A 22,831-nucleotide genomic window follows, 5' to 3' on the forward strand; every position below is an offset into this window, starting at 1 on the left:
TTTATCATCAACATGTTAACTTTATTTGAATTTGAAGTACAATGAAGAGATGATTTGAGAAGCTATATAAGTTATCAGTGACAACAGACCTAGACACTCCATTGAGAACAAAAAGAACAAACACATCGTGAACATGGGACACTCCTCCGCTCCTGATTGTAACACATAAGGTCTAAACTGTTCTGCAGTTAAAGGACTGACATCAGCTTATTATGTCTAGAGAATATACACAGGTGTTTCAGCACCAACAATTCAAAAGTGTTCAGGGAAAGTAACAGGAAAATTATAACTTATGTTTTTTTTCTTCTCATCAGGATATCATGAAACACTCTAGAAAGGAAAGGAAAAGTGTGTACGTTCAACAGCGATTTGAGCAATGTTATTAAATGACATTCAGTCCGTAGAGTTCTGTCATGACTGATTGTTTCTCAAGCTGACACGCGATTATTCGTCTTGATATTTTTTTTTAGAAAAGCATCGAGAGGCGTTGTTTTTGAGTGTGTCTCATGACAAAAAATGTACAGTAAATTCCAAGAAATATTACCTCTGTTACAAAGATTACAGTACTATTGACAGCAAAAGTCTTCATTTTGAAAGTGAAATGTCTGATAGTTATGTTTTTCAAAATCATCTGGGCTGGAGTGAGTCAACCCTAAGATTTGTTCAGCACAATATAGGATTTATTAAATATCATAATTCCAGGACAAACATTTACATGCCTGCATGCTTTCTCACCAAAATGGCAGCTATAGGAAAGAATGATGGCTCAGAAATAGAACAAAACAAACTGTAGGTTTATATAAATGGTGGTATTGTTTGCCTACTAGCTCTACAGCATACACAATACCTCTTAACGTTATATACACATACCTTATCAATCCGCTGGGGTTCGATAGAGTGAGTTCTCCTATCATTATCATCAGATCTTGTATATACAACAATGGTAAAAAGGAAACTTGATTGTATTGTCATCTAATTTAGAAAACATGGAAATCAATCTTCTCTTTTGATGATCACATGGATAGATTCACATTTTTTTTTTTCCATCTCCACGTGTCATTTTTAGCTTCTCAGAAAAATTCAATTTGAAATACAAAAACAAAACTTCAGTCCAATCTCTTTTTTGAAGCTTTCTCGCTGGCTGAGATACAGTATAAAAATCTTCAGTGCTGTGAATTTACGAGTTATTACCAACAGTGTACCATGGGTACGTTTTTACTGTGCTCGATATATGCGTTTATCCTTCACGTAGGCCAACCGCTATGTCAACACCTCTTCTATCAAACTACTTAATGTTGGCCTCTGTGAGAAATTCTTATTCTACATTCAGACACAACCTCCTTCAGCATTTGGGTGAACACAGCATTTCCATTCAACTTCTACAAGCAGCTTGACTCCTTCCCTCTACTAAATCAGCCTGGATAAGGGCTCTTGAGAATCTTCATGGGTTTTCTTTTTTTCCGTGTTTTTTCAGATTTTTTGTGTGTGTATTTCTCCTCCAGCTCTTCACGGCCGTATCAGTACATCACTGTGGTTTTCAGGAACAGTCTTCCATCTGCAACAGAGGACACACAGGAGCCAAGGATTAGCCAACAGCTAACTTCCTGCTGACGCACATGCACAATTCAGGAAGTGATTGTTGATGAAACTTCAAAATGCTGCCCTCTAGTCTTTCACTTTCAGCGGTGTTACTATGGATTCAGAAACCGATTTACGGATAAGATTAAGTTAGCAACCATGACTAATATGATTAAATATCATGCAGAGTCCATTACTTCACTGCAAATAAAAACAAGAAATTATAATGGTGTCAGGTAGAAAGAAAATGGGACTAACAATATCACATTTTTTACTTTTGAATTAAGGATCATACACAGTACATCAATATAATTACACAGTTACATGAATATTTCACTACAAACACAGCCCCTTCTGTAAAAGCAGATATCATCACCACTTTCCTCGCATCGGGATTGTGTTGAAGACATCTCTACTGATGTGCTTGTTTGAACATAATACTGCACTCATGATGTAAAGCGCTCTCTAAGTGACATTTCCTGCATGGAAATAGTGTTTATTGAAAACGGCAGACATTCCTCTGCTGCGTTATCTCCAGACACCTCCAACCTAACGAGCTTTGTCCATTTCCAGCGAACACTCTTGTCTGAGTGTTCGCCTGAGCGAGCAGTGCTGCTCCGACGCTGAGCTGGTAAAAGCATCTGTTAGGCACAGCTCAGGAGCATGTTTGACGTTTATTACCTTCACATTTCCTCTGCCGGAGAATGCTACAGTAATGCCTTTAAGAAGCACACCTCTCTATGGCAGCGCGCCCTAAATAATTCAATGTTCAAGAGAAACGCACACAAAGACATTTAGCAGCGCCAGTTGTTGGACATGACACAAGCAGCGCGGGACATTCGAGGAAACGCTTGACTCCTGTTCTACAGAGACATGAGAATACACCTGGTTACAATGTCTGGAAGGGCTTCTACTAACGCTGGGAGTCACATGTAAAGCACATTATTTTCTATAATTAAAAAGCATTTTTATCATTATTTAACCACTAACAAATTGTGCTTAATTTAAAATCTGTACTCATTACATTATCAATATTTTATCAATTGGTCCTGTTCCCCCTATTAGCCTGTTTTATATATCGCCGTGCATGCAGAGGAGACAACAAAGGCTTGTGTGTGTGTGTGTGTGTGTGTGTGTGTGTGTGTGTGTGTGTGTGTGTGTGTGTGTGTGTGTGTGTGCGTACAGTATGTGTGTTGGGGGGAAGGGGGGGGGGGTGTACAAACACACAGGCTAATTACCCAGCACTGCCGTAGGTCTCGGAGGCATTGCACTATGGCTGCCTCTATTCAAGCAACAACCACAGAGTTCTGTGTAAAAGTCATTACAGCATGAATGCAGCGCGATGGAAAAACAGACAGCCGGGGAGGGGGTCGGTGGGGGGGTGGGGGCCGGAGAGTGCTAAGAGTGTGCGCCGGGATACACAACTTGACACACACGCGTACACACACCTTAATAAAAAGAGCAGCTGAAACATCACAGGCTCACCTCGCAGTCTGTCTACCTGCCGGCCCGGCTTCACAGTTGGAGCAGTTTGTAAAGGGTGTTAATGAAAAGGAAGATTATAAGACGGATGACGACATTTAACACGTTGTCGAGAGCAGCTTTAATATTGCAGCATTTTGCTTCTAATAGATGAAATTATAATGAAAGACAGGGAATGAGTGAGGAGGTCTGATAAGCTAATCTCACTGCTTCAATTCCCTTTTTTCAAATCGGCGCGCAATATTCGTGCAAATGTTGAAACATCTGCTTTACACACATGACTAGAAGAATCGGTGACGTCCGGACACATTGTTTTATGAAGGACCGCCTCATTAAAATATGTTAAAACTTTAGTATTTTTATATTCAAATCAAGATGAAAAGTTCATTAAAGAGAATAAATATTTCATTAGATGCTAAATAAAACAAAGGGAATTTTTGGCTTCTCTCAGCATAAAATTCCTTTGAAAGATTAATTAATACATGTAAATTATGCAAATTATGCCCATGCAAATATTTTATGAAGACAATTAAGGGATCCATTAATTACAGTCTTTTTTGCTTCAGTGACATTCATTCATTTAATTTTAATTTCACTTTAACTGTTTTGATGTTTAATCTTGCAACAAAGAACTTTATCTCTGTGCACAGGGTCGTGTAAACTCGCCGAACACACCGAGTGGCAGGCGGCAGGGAACCAGGAGAGATACTGGGGGAAGATATTCACATGCGCACCGTTGCCAGGCAGTACTGGCGAGGTGCAGTCCCAGTAGCTCTCTGCCTGTGAAAAGAGCCACGTTCCCTCTTGGACGCGATTCAAAACATTGTAAAAGCAATTAATAAACACAGACTGTGTTAATATCGCAGAATTAGAGAAGTGTGACAAAAGACAAATAGAAATAATTAGTTCTCTAAAATTATGCCCTCATTATTATTTGTTTCTTCCCTCTCTCTCTCCTTTCAGCCTCCCTGAGTTTGGAGTTGAGAATATACCCACACATTTCTCTCGGCTTTCATGCGAGTGATAGGCTTGTTTTTTCCCTTCTGCTTGTGTAATTTATCAACATCATTTTTTGCCATTTGAGGTTAATTATACAGCGAGGCTTGCGGAGTAGAGCAGGGGAGACATGGGTGGCAGACAAATGCTTCTCTAATTGAACAAAAACACAAAATGCTGCCTGTTATTCAGCTCCCTCCTTCATCCCACTCTTCAAGGCGATGATCAGAGTGATTGAGACCGCAGAAATGATATGGCTGCTTTGTGCTGTTCCTAATAGGGTTTCGATTTTTTTCTAAAAAGCAAAGAAAAAGATCTGTGGCTGTACATTTAAGCAGAACAATGGCCGCTGTCGCTATAATGTGAAGATTCAACACGTTTCATTTGATACAATAGCCCCACAAAAGGGCCAGCTCTTCATAGAAGTGTAAGGAAATTAAAGTGGCTAAATGTACTAATTTGGCATGAAATAGGGGGCTATAATTACGCTGTATCTGCAAGTCATCTTTGTATTTAAATGATGACATATGGATTTCCTTTTTTTGGGACATCAAACTGCCTCAGATCCCCGCAGTGACTGAATGACATTTAATTACGGAGGAGTCATCGTTTCTCTCGTTCTTTTTGCCCTTTCACAAAATATCAGTTCAAGTAGACCAATCAAACATTAGAGAGTTAAAGGGACCCAACTTATTCTCGCATACAAAGAGGAATATTTCCCACTTTTCACAACCAAAATGACACGGAGCATTTTCCCAGATACATTGGGACCCCTCCCACTGATAAGGGCGGTTGTGAGCACACGCAGCCGAGGCGTATTAAAGGGGGACGTCCGAGTAATAATGAGGATATTCAACCTCTGCAAGGTGTCTTGTATCTGGGTAAACACAGATAGCAGACAGTCTACAGAGGTTATCACGAGCGCGCCCTTCCCCAAACACATACTGCACCCCCAAGGCTAACAAACAAACAAACCATTAAAAATGTACAAGGCTTATTCATAAAATGGATTGATTTGCCCCGTTTATTACCATCAAAGGGGGGATTGCACTGCTTTTTGTGGTTTTATGACTCATTAATGCTTCCTGAGCTGTAAACAAAACACTTCTGTCTTTCTCTGCGACATTCTAGCTGAGACTATTTTATCTACTGCGTTGTACGGGGGTTCCGACAAAGATCTGAGAAAGCTTCACCAAAGCCACTAAAAGTCAAGTAAAAAACAATATTATTTCAACAGGAAAAACCAATGATCTTGACCTAGTGCTGTGGCCCAGATGGCGAGCTGTATGCCTGAACAGCAGGCACAGAAACACTAATGTTCATAAAGTGAAGCGGTGTGTGTGTGAGGGGGAGCGAGAGAGGAAGCGAGGGGTGGGGGGGGGAGAAAAAGAGAGCAAGAGTGAGAGCCAGAGGAAGAGAGAGAGATTTATTGTCTCATCTGAGCCCCTGTACCTTGTATTGTCCTTTCAGCATCTGTTCTTCCACTGCTGCGGTCACTCTCCATCTCAGGGGTCAGAGAGTCTGCGAGGAGAGAGGGATCGCCGCCGTTAAACATCCGTGACATCAAGCCATCACAACGCCAGCTTCACAGCATCGCTCATTCAAAACAAGAGACCCAGCCTTCAAGCTATATCTCTCCATCGCATCTACCTCCATGTGTGCATGGGAGGAACTACACTTAACACTAGTGGAGGAAAAGGAGCTCAAATCTTTCATTTAACACTTTGGAATATTCAAATCTAACCCTGCATTCAAGTGATTGTTAAGTCCATCAATATGTCAAAGGTTCAATTGTACTAGCACTTTTGTAACTGCTCTTTTAACATTGTATTGTGAACTGCTGCTGGCCACAAACGCTCTTAACTTAGACAATCACTAAAAATGATTTGACCGATATAAATGAAAAACTTTGTATACAAATGATCCCATTACTCTTTGTCGCATTTAAACTATTTTTTCTGACGCACTGGGTAGTTTAAACTCTGACAATAAATCATGTGTGATGAGCTCATCGTGTTTTGTAATGCCTCACTTTGCAACTGAGTAGTAACTCCTGTCAGATCAAAATAATGAAAAATACTCTTCTTAACTTTAATGCTTGGATATTTGGTCAGTAACTTTATATCTGTATTAATAATTAAACTGTCAAGTATGCATTACAGGATTCGACAATTATTAATCTGCAAGTTTGTGGATGATTGATTGTTTAAATTATTTTTTGAGCATTCGTTCCACTTATTTTTACACTTTTTTTTATAGCATTCTTAGGTTTTGGGATGTGGACATTAAGAAGTAAAAACAAGGCATTTGAAGATGTCACCGTGGGCTTTTAAAGAACTATAATCAGCTTCTTTATAGTTAGACATTTCACAACGGAATAATCAAGACACACTATTTATATAACGAAGCGTTATGAGAATGGAAAGCAGGGATGAACACAGGGTTCTTACAGCTCAAGGCAAGTTAGAGTTAAGACTTTTTATAAAGCCGCTCGGAATTTAATTTAAGACCAATTTCACGCACTATTTTCCGCTATCTGGATCTTCCTGATGAAAATGTGCACTTGAGATAAGATACAGCACTCACAACAGCTTTTCATTTAAGGCTCATGATAAGATAACAGTCAGCATGCGAGTTGGTTTATTAGTATTTCTATAATCAAGTATAATAAAGTCATCTAAGACGTCACAATATTTGCTTCAGGTGACTTTCATGTCCTGAAAAATCACATTTTGAACTGACAGATTGTCATTTTTCCTCTTATTTTTGGCCCATTTACAACCCTGTTGAGTGTGTCAAAGTGAAATGTTTAGGATTGTGTCTCACTGTGGAAGTTCTGACCGTTGAGGGAGCGCATGCTGTCGGAGGGCGATGGCTGCTTCATGCTCTGCTCCACCTGCTCTCTCCTCTTGGACTCATACTCCAGAGCTTCTTGGAGTTTCCTCTTGGCCTTCTTCTCCTTCTTCAGACGCTTCTGAATGATTGCTGCGAAGGAGAAAGTCCACAGTGACAATAAATGAGCTGTAGGGCAAATGAGCGTAGCCTTTTTCCTTTTTTTGGACAGAAATCTGATTACTGTAGCCATTGTATTCTAGCAGGGAAAAATAATAATCACATTTAAAAAAAATCTAGCACACTATAATAGAAAAAAGGGAAATCAATTAAAGCTAAATATTTGATAATACATAAAGATCCTCCTTAATAAAAGAAAATACCGACTGCGACTTAACAAACTGCTAGAGGGAATTAAAGCAAATTGAAAAATGTATTGGGATATTTTTCATGAATTTCTCTCATTAAACCTAAACGACACAGTTAGCATGAGAAGCTGATGCATTTAACATGAGACTGAGAGTGAATTTCTCTAAATGAATGTGTATTACCAATTATGTCAACTGACTAAGAGCAGGGAAAGCGGCGCTAAGGAGATCACAGCGTGTCTGCGTGCGTGTGTGTAACCAAAGAAACGCAGTCGAACGTGTCACTGTTGCAATAAGAAACATTAAAACATACATGCAGGAGCGGGGATGTACATTCAGGAGCTATCACATCTACATGAGCATACGCCTGTGAACTGCTGGGAGAACACACACATTTACGCATGCCCCCACACACACACACACACACACACACATGGCTGAGTGTGTGTGTGTAGTCGTCAGGCAGTACCTCTGTTCTTCTGCTCCATGGCGAGCTGCTTCTCCAGAGTCTCCCTGAGCTCTCTCTCTCTGAACAGCTCCATCTTCAGCTCCGTCTTCTCCAGCTGCACCTGCTTCTCCTGAGCCCGCGCGTTGTCAATGGCCACTTTGAGCAGGCCCTGCACACACACACACACACACACACACACACACACACATATGTTTATACACAGTATGTACACACAGATATAGGCAAGGGAAAGAGAGAGTGATGTGGGCTATTTAAGAGCTTCAAGAGGAAGTGACAGCGAACCCCATGGAAAGTGTGTCTTCTCACACTGCCCTCAGTGGTGAGGCAGAACTCAGGGACTAAAACTGACTGCTGCTACATGATGGCTTTCAGGCGTATTACCACCTTTGATGGTCCTAGTGAAGATGTTTGTACCTCTTAGCTGCAACACAACTCCCACAAGATCTAGGAACATGAGCTTAGATCTCCCAAAGTTTTGTAATAACTATTTTTTGGATCATTTGAGAGCACTGGGAATTTCTGACACCTTTTTGGACAGAGCTGTGCAATACAAGATGCAAGGCTTTTATTGTCATTTGTACATTGCTACAGTGTAGATATGTCAATGAAAATCTTAGGTCACAGGCTCCTATAACGGTGCAACATAATAAAAAAAGTAATCCAAATCAAATAGAATAGAAATAGTGCAAGGAGAGTCTTTATACAAGTAATTGGAATAGGATATATTAGATACATATGTAGATAGACAATACATTTTAGAGGTGAACTGAACTGAACCAGACAGAAGCTTGATAGACACTAGAGGTTAAGATGGAGCTCACCTATTGGTCAGAGCTCCACTCTGCTAAGTATAGGGTTAAAGGTTTATGGGAAAGGTCAGAATCTTTACTCTACAGACTGGATCTGTACGTCCTTATGTTCCTAAACTATCCTTCTCTTCCCATTTACTACACAGCTGACAATTGTAACTGGATTGGTATTGATATACATTAGTCTCTGTAGCACATTTCCAAGCTCCTCACACAGCACACCAGGAATGAATAATATGAATGACAAGTATCCCATCATGTATCAATTACATTACTGCCATTCCAAATATACTCCTGATATTCCGAAATTGAAAGATGCGAGACTGCGTTCTGGTGAGAAAAAAGCCGCACGGCCATTTTCCTCACAAATATTCCCCATCCACATGCAATTATATCGAATGCACTGGGCTATATCTTACTAATTGTTGATTCTTCTGACCCCAATTTACTCTAAGTTGCTTTATCTTAATTTTCTGCTTGGCTTCATTTTGTTGATTTGTATATAAATATCCAAGGCGAGGATCATTATCAAAGATGACTTAGTGGAGTGTTGGGAGCCTGCGACGGCTTTACTTGTGACTTTCTAATTACCACACAGAGTCAAAGGAGAAGAAGGACTCGGATGCCAGCGGTACGAGTGCAAGGAGAAGGGCAGCAGTGTATACACATCATTACACTCAGACAGAAGGCAACACATTCATCTTTCTGACTGAGGGGGATGGAGCCGGAGCCTAAATAGCACTCTTGAGTAGACGGGTATTGTTAAGGTATGCAGATTTACAGTCCAGTGTTTTTCTAGTCCTGATGTTCATGTTACTGGAAGGACGATGTGGATGACGTCCACCTTTTTTGACTGAACATTTTAAATTGGCAATGACTTTTACGAACATCTTCTAGAATGGAAATCCTTGAATTGTTGAAAAACTATTGCTGTTAAAAACACCTGCTTAGTTTTATGTTCGGAGATAAAGGAAGTATTTTTTTACTGATTTAGTCCTGAAGCCTTCACGACATAATAGATCGGCATTGTATCGCTAGATTTTTTAGGAGCTTTGGAAATAATTTAATCCCTGTTTCTTTTTACAGTAGCGGATGGAGTTTGCAGCTGCTTAGTTCTCGAGTTAAGACTCCATGGTCCAAAATCAACGATGTTTGGAAAAATTGCGCAGATAGTTACGTTAAGGGGATTTTTTAAAATGATGTTTCACTTTGGCGCCCTCAAGGGGAAGTTGCAACAAAGACATATTACAGGGATTGTGTCCATGTTCAATAGCAAACAACTGACATCAGAATCCCAAAATGCCCCGATCACATGTACAATTTACTCATAGCAGCTTGAATCAATTATTGTTTGGGAATTTTGTCAGGCTTTTCCTTGAGCCTGACAACATGTACTGTACCTCTGCCAAATACTTTTTTAAATACAGTGCCGAGATCATTCACTGTATAAACCATCAGAAGTTGCTGAAAGTCGTGTCAAAACCTTTTAAAGCTGTATTGTTATGAGATCACAACCATCACTGGAAAATACCTGTATGTTGGTGAGGAGAGTCTCTATTGACGACAAGCCGTCTGGGAAGAGAAAGGGTGAGGGGAAGCCCGGAGGAAGGGCCTGTCCAGCAAATGACAACCTCTCGTAGCTTTCTCTCGCTGTCGGGGTGCACATTGGGTTGTCCTCTGCAAAGAAAAACAATAACATTGGAACTAGATTCATAATTCACAGAACATTTATGAGTGAAAACGAACTAGGTGGTAGAATAAGTGAGTCGTTTTTGGCGATGCTGACACATATTGACCCTGACTTGAATTGACCAGAGCAGTGACTGGTGGATATGGACCTGCTGCAGCCAATCCCAGCGTTCCTCTCAGTAATATAGTGGTCTGACTAGTCCCCTTGGAGATTCCTTTGTATTGCTTCTTCACAAGGCCCGCGCGTGGGGTTAAACAATATCTACCAGGACATAAATCCAGCTTCCCCCCCCATTTAAGATATGTCATGTGGACTCCAAAATCAGAAGCAGGCCCGCAGTTCGACCCCAGAGGCTCGGGCTTCCTTTGTGTACGCACGCACGGGTGCCTGTCAAAACCTAAGATGACATCATCCTCCATTCATCACCGGCAGAGGGGTAGGGCCCTGCCATCTGCTGTCCAGCCTCTCCACCAGGCCTCAGAGGAGAGGGGAGAGGAGCAGGAGAGGGGAGGGAGAGAAGGCGGGAGGCAGACACAGATACAGCCTGGTCAAACTAAAACAGTATGTCAAGACACCGCCGTTTGTTTCCCCATCAGATCTGACACATGTTTTTGTCCAGTGAGCTTTTACCAAGCCAAGTGTTACCATCTTGCAGAGAGCCAGTCTATTAAGCACGTACCGGCTAAAAAGGTCTCCGCAGGAAGTCTGCACCATCAGCTGTTTAATTGTTAATTTAATGAAAAGGGGGAAAAAACTTTTATTTGTAATGTGGAACCCTGGCTGTGTTGTGCACAGCACCTCTCTGCTCTCATCCAGTATTCATATCTGTTTATGTGGCAGGCTGAATCTTGTACAAACAGAGAGTGGAGCTGAACAGCCCTGCTTCTCCCTCCCATCAATATTCACCAACGCTAGCCAAGTGCTTGGAACAGCTGGTCTTACATTAATTAGTTTAAAGTATTTATTTCACCCATCCTCAGAGCAGATTGAGCAAAAACATTGGAGATTATTTCAAGCATCTGCAAATGCCCTGGAAACATCTCCGCGCCAAAAGTCGAGTGTTAGGATTCACAGTTTAGGTTTGTAATTTGAAGAAGGATTTTTTTTCTATTTCTCTGAGAGGGGAAAGATGGTGAAATATGCACCGCTGGTCCGTGGAGAGAGTAAACAACCTTTCTCCTTTTTCAGATGGAGTTCACTCCTGTTGATTAATTAGAATGGATGGTTGCCTAATGGATTAAAATTTGTTTATAATTTGACTTCATAAAAATAATGAATTGCCTACTTTTAAGAAGCCACTCTTGTGGTAATTTGTTTTGTTTGGTGCAGTACTGTCTGCGTTTTGACGTGGGCGTGTGGGTGGAAATATAAAATGCACTCTCCTTATACAGTGGCACAACATGAAAGTCCCATTTTATCTCAATAAAAGACCTAATCAAAGATCAAAAGCATTACAGTTGGCTCCAGCTCAGGTTGATATAGATGCATTGCATGTATTATATGCATGCTTCACCCACCTCCAATAAAATCAGCATAACAACTAGAGACGTTAGTAGACCTCGGGGAAAGGTCTGCTGTTGTAGCTTTGTAATTGATTTGTACTGTAGGCACTTTGTCCCTTATTTAGTGTTGGCATTAATCATAAATCATTGCTTTAACAAACTCCGGCTTCCCACTCAGCAGGCCTCCCCTCCAACACAATGTTGGATCACACAGAATATTTGATGGCTTTGTTGCAGGGGAAACAACCTGTCATGCTCTGGGAAAAGCAAACAGCGTGTTTTGTTCGACAGACTCCAACTACAGTACAGCACCCCTTGTCAGATAACATTTCCACCAGGAGCTATGCATAAATACAGGCGTTTAAAAAAAATAAAATAAGGAAATGGGAGGCTAATAAGTGACTAATTTAATCAATATAATCAAAACTGGCTTAATGAAACTCAAATGTAAATTCCAGTGGAACACGATTTTAGATCTGTGGTTTCTTTGCTTCTAATGTTATTTCCCCCCCCCCCCCCCCCCCCCCCCCCCCCCCCCCCCCCCCCTCCCCTCTTTTTCTCTGTGCCTGGCTGCAAATGCTGGCATGTGTTTGCATGTTTATTTCTCACCATTGCTCCACAATCATTGACTTCAACTTAATTACAGCGACAGGCGTTGGAGTGATGGGGGGCTGGTGGAATGGAGTACTCTGTTTCCAGGTGATATTTCTCCACTAGCAAGGCTGCCAACAGCAGCTGTGACAGCCTCTTGTGCTTACCGTACGCTAAAGGTACAGTTAAGGCCCCCGACTATGAAATACTGTGTGGAAAAACACTCGCAGGTCACCCCTGTCACAAATAACATTTCATGCACAACTGTTTCGGCGGATAATAGGAGCCACAAATAAAAATGGGACGCTGTAAATACAATGCATTCTGAATGAAATGCCATAATTTAAAACAACGCCCCCCCCCCCCCCCCTCCTCTCTCCATCCTCCTCCTCCACCCTGCTCTCGATAGCTGCAGAGGGAGTCCTTGACAGTGTGCTAGCAATGATGAATCACCTATCCAGTTAATTTTCTCACTCCTCATGTGTTGTGCTGCTAAAACAGGGGCCCAGGAATTGACTTGACAAACTATGAATGTAAAAAATATCACTTGGAGGGATCTGGGCTTATCTCCAATTTACATGTTATTAGATTTGTGTTGCAGGCGGCACTTGGACCTAGCAAAGCTGAGGCAAAAAAAAGATGGGGCACATGATAACCAGAGATAAAACATGTCTAAAACCCACTTGAAAGCCTTTGAAATATTTGACGGAGAGTCACGGGGAGCGGGGAGAAGCAGAGGAAACTGGCCTGATTTAAAATGTGACAGACACACATTGCAATCTGTGGTAAATCTAGAAGAAACCTTGGGAAATTTAGCTGCAATCTCTGGATAAATAGCTGTAATTGACCTTGGGAGTTGAAAATGTGCCATATGTTTCTGGTTCCTGTGTTTGAAACTGGGTCCCTCAGGACATTTCAGCTGAGTCCTCGCACGGAGCTCAGTGTGAGCGAGAGGAGTGGAAGATACAGAAAGACACACAAAGAGAGCGAAGGAGGACGAGAAGGATGCCAGGAAGGAGAGATAGATGGTTGAAGACAGAAGATGGATGGATGGATAGATAGGTGGAGGAAGAGGAGGCTGGAATAGAATGGGTGTGCAGAGAATGAAAGACTGACAGAGAGGAAGAGAGATAGGAGAGAGAGGAGGGAGAGCAGAGGTACATATGGCTGGCCAGTCAGTGTGATATATTGACAGGTGAAGCCTTTGTCCTTGCAAACCTGTGTTCCTCCCAGCAGGATAACTGAATGCTAAACCTGGAGGTTGTCAGCACAGCCAACACAAAGCAAGGCACTGCTCTGCTCTTCACTGCACAATTACATTTGATTTGACCTGCCAGGGCTGCGGAGAAACCAGCCTCCTTCAAATGGAGTAGTTATGACCTCTCGGACAGCCATTAGCAGCTAACACAGCATTATTCCACCTGCACTTAAAGCGCCGGATTTGGACAAATCTTGTCAAGGGAAATATCTGTCTTCTGGTACAAATGCAGTGATGCTTGGCAAAAAAAGTAGTTGCATGCATTTTGAGCACTTTAAAAAAACATGAGCCCAGCTTATCTTCCAAATGATGTGTGCACTCTGAAGGGTGTCTGAGGCAAAAAACATTCAGCTCTAAACAGATTTAAAGAGCTCTTAAGAGTATGTCATGGTTTTCTTCTTAATAAATGTTGATATTATTTTGTGTATCTTGTTTTTAAAATTCTATACACATGTAGAAGCAGGTTTCCAAAGGTTACAAATAATTTATTCTCAAGTCTCTTGACAGAAAATGTGTACTTAATAATACATAATGCAACTAGGCGAGGGTTAGATTGAAGTACCTACAGGACATACTGTGAGAATGTGTGCGCGATGAATCCATACAAGGCAAATTCCTTTAGAATGACTATCACATGCATATGTTGTGCATATGTGTGTGTGATGTCCTGTATACACTGTGAAGAAAGAAAAAAACACACACACGCAAGCAGATGTATGCAAACAAAAAGCCCTCAAACACACACACACACACACTCACTACACACACTAATGTGCCCTCATCACATTTAAGCTAATTTCCTTTTCATCACGGAGAGAGGAAAATGAGTGTTTGCCCCATCCCTGCTGGGGGACAAAGTCAAGAGCCCCGGCCGGTTTGGGCTGGATTAACAGGTAACATTTGGCTCCCACTCTCTTATCACAGCATGAAAATCAAACCGCGTGTTTTCCTCTATCGCTCTCTCTTTCTCCCCTCCCTAATGTTCCCTTCACTTAGAGATGAAATCGCTTGCTGCACAAACCCATTTGGAGAGAGGAGAGAAGGTGAGCGGGATAATCAGGCTGGCCACTGGGCCGTGTTTCCTAAATGCTCTCCAAAACATTACTGTGCACAGGCATAAAATTAGCGCCGGGACCTTAAAATGTTGACATTTAGCATGACTTTTTGGAGAGTGACACGCTCATATTTTCTTGTAGGATATCATTAAATTTCAACTGCCCTATGGCTGTGCCTTTCCATTAATAACCAATTCAGTGTGTCACTTTTCCCGCTCTCTCACTCCCTCTCTTGCCACCTTTTTAAAAGTAATGAGTCCATTGCTTTGCCTTAATAAATTGAATCGTATTCTCAAGGCCACATGAAGAGAGAAGCCACAGATGGACAGGCTGCACGGAGGAAATAACCATAAATCCTTTACTGTCAGAGAGGCAGTCTGAGGTGACAAAAGGAGACAATCGCGATGCTCAATTGGGATCACAGCGAGATTACAAAGACTGAGATAAAGGTTGATTCCCTCTGTTGAAACTGTCTCTTTCTGGCGTGAATAAAGGATATTTCTTCTATTGCTTTCATTACTGAGAAAACACCCGCTAATGATTAAATTAAAGGAATCTAATCATGCATGGAGATTAGACTTCTGACGGATGATTGTCCATACTAATCTGCCATGCGTGTACATTATGTAGAACACTACCAGAGCGGAGAGTGATACAAACTACAAATTGTGCTTCATAGATCACAACATCACGGTGCAAACAATTCAAATCGATTTCATCATTTGTGTAACTGTTAGCGGGAAAAAGAGGGAGGGAAACAGCCACAGATAGAGAGAGAGAGAGAGAGAGAGAGAGAGAGAGAGAGAGAGAGAGAGAGAGAGAGAGAGAGAGAGAGAGAGAGAGAGAGAGAGAGAGAGAGAGAGAGAGAGAGATAAATGGAAACAGAGAGAGCAAGAGGCAAGGGAACCGAATCTGTGTTGACTTCCATTCAGGAGGAAGATATCTTGTCTTTTTATGCGGCCCATGTCATATTTATTGCATAAAGGTCAGAGTGTTCATTTGTTCAAAGTCAGCGTTTTCCCTCTCTCCTCTCCTCCATGTAATAAATGCAGGGGCTATGTCATTATCAGACCTCTGAGGATTACAGGCTTGGCTGACTGTGATGACTGCATAAAAGCATACAGGACTTTTGTTTCTGCCGGCGCACACTATCAAACAGTAGTGGAGACAAAATGGCATTTTGTGTAGAGAGACGATCGCTGTTGGAATGGTCGAAAAAGGGACGGGGGCAAGGTTAGAGATCACGGCTTTTAATCCATGACCTTAGATAGCTTTTAGTCCAACCGGCAGGCTCAGGGTGGAGGAGCTAAAATCAACTTGTGGCTCAGGAAAAGAAAATGACAGCCAGGCAGACTTGAATAGATTTCTGTAATTCACATATTGACTATGGGCCCAAACTGTCGGGGAGATAATACTCAAAGAAGGACATTATAGTGAGGCACTTTGAGGTGTTTAGATTGCCTTTGCATATTGACCTCCGATGACTGGGTCCGTTTATTGACAGAAGAATCCCGGAGATTAAATTGGCCTCAACTATTGATTGGGTATTTTGCCTGAATCATTCCTATTTCAGAAGGGGATCATTTGTACTGTATACCCCACTAATCTCTCTGACCCACTAATCATCAAGCCATTTATTTCTCACTCTTTGTTTAGTTCTCCTTTGTTTAGCATTTATTAATTCATTAGAGCAACTTCTCATGCAGCTTAACTTAGACAGTGACTGGGGAGTCCTGTTTCTACCCGATAGCAAAGTGCATTCCAGTAAAGTATGCCACCGAATATGCACCCAACATCACAATACACATGCCAATTACATATTGATAATTAAGCATTCAAACAAACAAACAGAGAGGAAATCCCCCGTAATCACTAGGTTTTAATGGAACAAGTATTAGCTTGGTGTGGTTGGCCAGATAGCCTGCTGCTAGATGCTGGGTTTTGGAGGGGGGCGGGGCAGGGAGACACATTGGTGTCATTGCCTAGCATTGCAATCCTTAGGGAGAGACTGTGCTGTTCTCTCGCTACTGAACGAGCTTCGACGACGTCTGGCACTAATCCAGACTGGATATACTGAGCTGCTTTTAAATGAAGATGAAAGGACAAAAAAAGGAAAGCGGAAATGTAAACTTTAAAAGGCCTGGCTTCGGAGCCCCTGCTCTATGGCTGCCTGCTGCAGACGCTCAACAATTGATGCAAATCCATTAGCAGTCCCGGTTTCACAGTTATAAAAATACTTAAGGGGTTTTAATAGGAGCGACGTGTTAAACGTGTGGAAATCTGTTTTGATAACATTATTCATAACACTGGCTTTGCGCTGTGTGAATTAATAACACTTCATTTACAGACGGAAGAAAGCTGGCATGGTATTTCCAGTTAAAGAGATTAATTTTTAAACACCTAATTGACAGGCTGGGGTTAGGCAGGATAAGCAACAGACTATAAGGCTGCAGCTGCAAAGTCAAGGTGACTGGAATACTCAGAGAAAGGCTTTCAAAAAGCAGAATAGAGAGCAGAGAGGGAGGGAGTGAAGAGAATTAGTCCTCAAGCACTTTTCCCTCCGCCCCCTTTTCTTCCTCTCTTTATTAGGAATGATTTACTTTCTCAGTGAAAGGATATAAAAGCTCAAGTATAGCGGCGTAATTATCGCAGAGTGAAAATTTAAAGGTTTGACTCACAATGTCCTCAAGTCAGCGAGCAGACTGCCAGGCGATAAGAGTGACTGTGTGCAACACTCGGCATCCAATTGGTGGTGTTTTATGGGCTTTGCCAAGCAAGAGCACACAAACAGCACTCGGCTCCGCCAGTCTGTAAACATGATGGACTGTGGCAAACTACTAGGGCCGGTGTTTACCTTGGCAGAGCCTGGCCCTGGCATGTCGGTAGCATCACTTAATTACTGTTTACATGTAAATATTAAATTATACAAACAACCCAGCAGAATGTCTCCAAAAGTACAGAAATACATATTCAGGGTCAACCTTATCTGTCCGCCACTGCGAAGATACGAATTGTTTTGAATCGCAAATTCTCGGCATTGTACATAATCTTCATAATTGTTTAATGCTGTTGTCCAAGGGCATTCGGGTAAATATGATCCCATAATCTGCATAATAGCAGATGCTCAGATATGTAAAACGCACCTTGTGTTCTCAGAGAGCGAGAACACAAAAATAAAAAAAGGGAAAAAGAAGGTTATTGTTCAAAACAGTTTTATCAGGAATAAGAACTGTGATCATTAATGTCTCCAGTCAAGAGCGGGAGATGATTGCTGTGATAACAGACCTGTTCTCCTGACAGTCCAGAGCAGCATATATAGTAGAGCACCGGTGCCTACTGTGCATCTCTGGTATGGCTGAGTAAAGCACTTGTTCATTTTCAGTGAAGGGTAACATGAAACAGGCCTCAGCCTTCTGATGGACAGGGAGATTTCACCTTCGCCAGTGAATGATAATGCATTATTAAATTTGCCTCTCTGCTCACTAGATACACTTAGCTGACCACAGCATATTTATCTCCCCATCCGAGGCTCACGTCTTGGCAGGAGAAAGCATTCTGTCACTTTTGAGGCATTTCAAAGATTAAAAAGAACCTCTCTCTTTTCAACGTCCCTAAAAGCATCCCCCCTTTTCAGTGAAATGTGATTAGCAGGAGATGGTGTCACGCAATGGAACATTCATGAGGGGGAGAACAAATATCCAAATGAACTCCCATGTCCTCGAGGAATAGCCCCTCTCTGCACCATCAGCAATCTCTCACATGGGCCGGGGAAATTTGATTGATCCTCTATTGAATTATTTTTTTGCACTCTTTCATTTCAACAGGACGCACTGACAAGTTGTTTGATCATAAAGCATTATTGTCTGCCAAGTCACATTTCAGGGTTGTGATGGCTAATGATCTTGCCTCCTGACTTAGGGAAAGTCAGGTAGTCAGCATGTGTTTGAAGCTAGCAACGCCAAGGACATCGGGAGGACTGAACAAAACACTATGCATTAAAGTCAGGGAGATGAAGAGAAGGAGCTTACACTGAACATATCTAACTTTTTAATGATACTGTTGGAAGATTACCATCAATGTCAGTGAAATATTTACGCCACAAAGAGCGCACAATGGATGCTCAAACTTTCGCCAAACCCAAAGTCCCCTAACTTCCTTTTTTATCGTTGCAAATGCTTATGCAAAGGAGGAGAAGAACAAAGACTACAAAGGCTAGAAATGACTTTTTCATCTTTTCAAAAAGATATTCCCCTCTCTACATGAGCTCATCAATGTCCACAGGTCCTTGCCCAAAGCAGCTGTGTGTAATAGACTGTGACTGCTACCTGCTCATCATTCACACGGTAAACTGGGGGCTGCGGATAGTGCAGCAGCAACTGGACATGTAGGCAGCATCCTGACAAAGAAGAAAGGCGTGGCAAATCAGCTTAGTCCATTGTGGTCACACCAATGCATCGAGGGTTGATAGCAGGTATGAACGGATGCACCTCGAGGTGACATAACACACCACAGGCATCCATTTGTGCTTGGGAGGACATTACGAGTGCATCTCCTGTTATGTCAACAAGGATATATAACATTTACCATCGGAGTGCCGAGATCACATTACCAGTGAATCACCAGCTTTTAAAATATGGTTTACAGAATCAGTTTACATACTGTAGCTGCCTCTGCCTCTCCTGTCAGGCGCTCTAGCTCTGCGTAAAAGAGATGTGGCATGTTTAACTGCAGTGGGAGGGCTGAGGCAAAGTGGGGAAATTTGTTGTTGGCAAAATGCTTAAACTGCCACATGGTATTTACAGAAAAGTCTTATACTTCAACGTACATACATATGGCTTGTGTTTCAAACACCTTCTCCCTGAGGAAATAAAATGATGTCAAGTGTTTGATGTCCAAAGTAAGTTTACAGCCAAAGGCTTTTTTACCTTTCAAATGTCCCCCTTGTTTGTCAGCTACCTGCTGTTTCACGAGACAGAGGCTTGTCGGAAGCTTTCGCCACAGACTTTCTGTTTGAAGCAATTCAATTAGTCACATGTGAGATAACACTTAGCTTTCTACTAGCCTTCTTTCTCACACATCATCTAATCTCCCCCTTTTTTTTTTCTCTGGGAAATTTGGACACAAAACAATCAAGTTCAAACAACAACCCAAAAACAACTACCATCTGGTTACTTTGCACTGGGTGACACAACTTTTGAAATGGTCTTTTTTAGACAACAACAAACAGCCTTTGTCCTTCATCAGCAGAGATGACATGAAAAAGATGAGAAATGTTCATAGGATATGAGTGATGTGACATTATAGTGGCAGTCTCTGAGGTGTCTGGCTATTTAAATAGCTTCCATATGAGCCGGGGCACCGCATCCTTCCTCTGCGCCTACCCTGCTCTCTTCTGAGAGAGTGCATTGCAAGAGATGAATTTAATGCTCTGCCAGGATCATAAAGATCAAACAAGTGGAGAGATATCATTAAACCATTGGAATGTTATCTCATTTATCTAAACAAACTGATGCGATGAACAAGCCTAATTAAAAAGCGCACTATAAACAAAGCTTCGGATGGCGAGGCCTCACCCCTCTTTAACAATGGAACACATTTATTTTATTAATCTAATGCATCATGTATCATATCATTACAGTTCAATATATCTATCATTAATTTTATTCCCTTCACTTAAAGCTTTTATTGGAATTACTTTGGTTATTAGTTTGTTCTAATGTATTGGTTACCTCTGAATCTGGCTGCTACAATCTCTCTTATCTCGCTGCATAAACCTGTGCATGTTATTCAAATTGCCTCATTTATTATGATAGCTTCCTCATGTAAATTGTGCTGACTGCTCGCCCTTGCACAGTCCTCATTAGACTAATGAAAACCTTCAAACGAAAAAACTAAACAACCTGCCAAATAAAGGTCTGGGGTTATTATGAAAATTACAACTGTGGGAGCCGGGAGAAGCTCTCTTCATTAATTCATGCTCAGCAAATTGGTAACTAATTTAGTTGCACTCCTCTGCATTAATGGGTTATTTTATAAAAATGTTTTCCACAGCCCGAGACCTCTGGTGCACACACTGGAGAGCTCAGAATCCTAATCAAGTCCAGTGACATATTAGGAATTGACAATCTCAAAAGATAATGTGGCGCGTGTTTGTGGACAGATGTGTGTGGGTCAACTAGCTAGAATTGGTGTGGATTGCTGGGTAATTTGCTTTCTGCTGGAATATTGCATAGAAATTACAGTTCATTTGTGTTGATTACCAGAGTGTGGAGGAGGCACTTCAGTTAAGAAGAAAGATTTTCTGTTACTGAGGAAACATTCAGGTGATTTAATACGTGGATACTTGATTAAATCTCCTTTTTCTGTTTGCGGTGCTCTGTATGCTCGACGCACACTCACACTGACACACGTGCAGAGACAGTTAGACAGTTTGTGACCCATAAATTCAGCTCATGATCCTGCTAATTATTACTATTCACTGCTTCACACCCTGTGAGTGAAGGTCTAGCACTGATCTTCACGTCAGCCTAGCCAACAGGGAACATACAGCCCAATGATTTCCACAGTGGTTTTAATATCATTATCAGCCTCAACCCCACCCTTCGTCACCCAGCACAGCACCCCCGCCCCGCTCAAAACCAACAGAGAATACGGAAATCTATTATTTGCTTCATTTTGTATTTAATCCGCCACGCTTAGTAGATTTCTATCTTTTTTCTTTTCTCTTTTTTTCTTTACAAGCACGGCGAAATTGTAATGAAATAATGCCGGCAATTAATAATAAAAACATTTACTCTAGACTATGAGATAGAGGTTTTGAATATGTTTCCCTTTAAGTTCAGAGTTAATGAGGATTATAGGAATAAGCAAATGTCAGCAAGTCAAGTGCATTATACAAAGCGCTCATTATTTTCCACATATATGTAAAACATAGCAGTATTAATTTGGTATATAACAAAAACTTTTGATTTAAAAAGTCAAATCTGATTTTCAGTAACACAATTAGACTAATGGGTGTACAGGAAGGTCACATCTGAGCATTATTTTATACACACATTTCTTTCTGGTGAAAAAACGATGTCTTATCTATATATTTCCATTTTAGAAGTTGTCTGATATCACCAAACAGCAGCATGTGTAATACAAAATCTGTTTTATAAATGTGTATTATTTACAGCAGGAAAACATACTAACACTGTGTTTCTGTGGAGTTCCTTAAACAGAGATTTTACAGCAAGCAAAGTGTGTGCAACATTTCATCCAAACATTTACACACATCCACACATATTTACACTTGTATAGCTTACCTCTGAAGTGCATGTTTGATTTGTAGACTGTAAGAAAAGAAATATTAAACTGAGTGTTTGAATGGCTACAGTGGTTTCGGTTTATTGTTATACTGACACAATCCACAACTGGGATAAATCGGGAGGGTGAAACAACTCCTGCCTTCCCATTTCTAACATCAACAATAATCACAGGCTTATTCAAGATCGAGGAAAATATACCGGACAAAAATAATGTTTTCTGCTAATGCTAATTTCTTTCTTCTTTCATTTTTTTTGGGTTAAAATGAGTGTGATCTTCAAAACACTTGGAGGCACCTTTACCAACAATGGTCTCAGAAATGTGTTCTGCCTTTGGTGAAAAATGAACCCACTGTAAGCTCAGTGTGTTCTCCTGCCTCTACTGATTTTTACAAACCTACTCTTCTAAATTGCTGAGCCTTAGTCTTTATAATTAGTCTTTATAAGACTTAATTCTCAAAATTACAACTTATTTTATAAGGCTCCTCTTATAGCGCGGGTCCAGTAGAGCACAAACGTGGCTTGTTTCTCCTAACATCTGTCATGTTCATACATTGTGAACATTCAATAGGAGGAACTAAGCTTATTATAAGTCTTTAACTTAAATGGATGCTTTCAAAAGGAAACAATACAAATCACAGCTCATTTTTGGATTGGGAAATCCATAACTCCATACTGTGTATCATGTGGCCTACACCCCTCTATCAAGTGTTTCTCTTTTAAATAAAACCATCTCACCTTTTTCGTTGTGCATCCTCTTGGCTTCATGGCTCATGTCGTGGGCCAGGTCTCCCTCTTTAGGCCCAGGCGGGATGTTGGGGGACAGGCCTAGCAGGGCGTGGTTCATGGACATGCCATTGTGGTGTATCGCTGGAGAGAGAATGTGAAAACAGC

The 22,831-nt window shown here is 41.3% G+C and overlaps 1 protein-coding gene across 9 annotated transcripts in view; it reads right to left on the minus strand.

The window, feature by feature from the left end:
• dachd (dachshund d) overlaps window positions 1-22,831 on the minus strand; it is a 90,344-nt gene continuing 67,513 nt past the window's right edge. For 5 of the 9 annotated variants that reach the window (XM_034128811.1, XM_034128806.1, XM_034128805.1 and 2 more), the window contains exons 6-12: window positions 22,676-22,807; window positions 21,938-21,964; window positions 10,066-10,211; window positions 7,726-7,873; window positions 6,883-7,041; window positions 5,509-5,577; window positions 1-1,555 (exon numbers count right to left, since the gene is read on the minus strand). In XM_034128811.1, coding sequence (XP_033984702.1) covers window positions 1,518-1,555; window positions 5,509-5,577; window positions 6,883-7,041; window positions 7,726-7,873; window positions 10,066-10,211; window positions 21,938-21,964; window positions 22,676-22,807 — 719 coding nt within the window. In that variant the 3' untranslated portion in view covers window positions 1-1,517. The remainder of the gene's footprint in view (window positions 1,556-5,508; window positions 5,578-6,882; window positions 7,042-7,725; window positions 7,874-10,065; window positions 10,212-21,937; window positions 21,965-22,675; window positions 22,808-22,831) is intronic. The other 4 variants (XM_034128812.1, XM_034128810.1, XM_034128807.1 and 1 more) reach the window with 3 other exon arrangements.

This window comes from Trematomus bernacchii, unplaced genomic scaffold (assembly GCF_902827165.1).
Source record: "Trematomus bernacchii unplaced genomic scaffold, fTreBer1.1, whole genome shotgun sequence".
Lineage (NCBI taxonomy): Eukaryota > Metazoa > Chordata > Actinopteri > Perciformes > Nototheniidae > Trematomus > Trematomus bernacchii.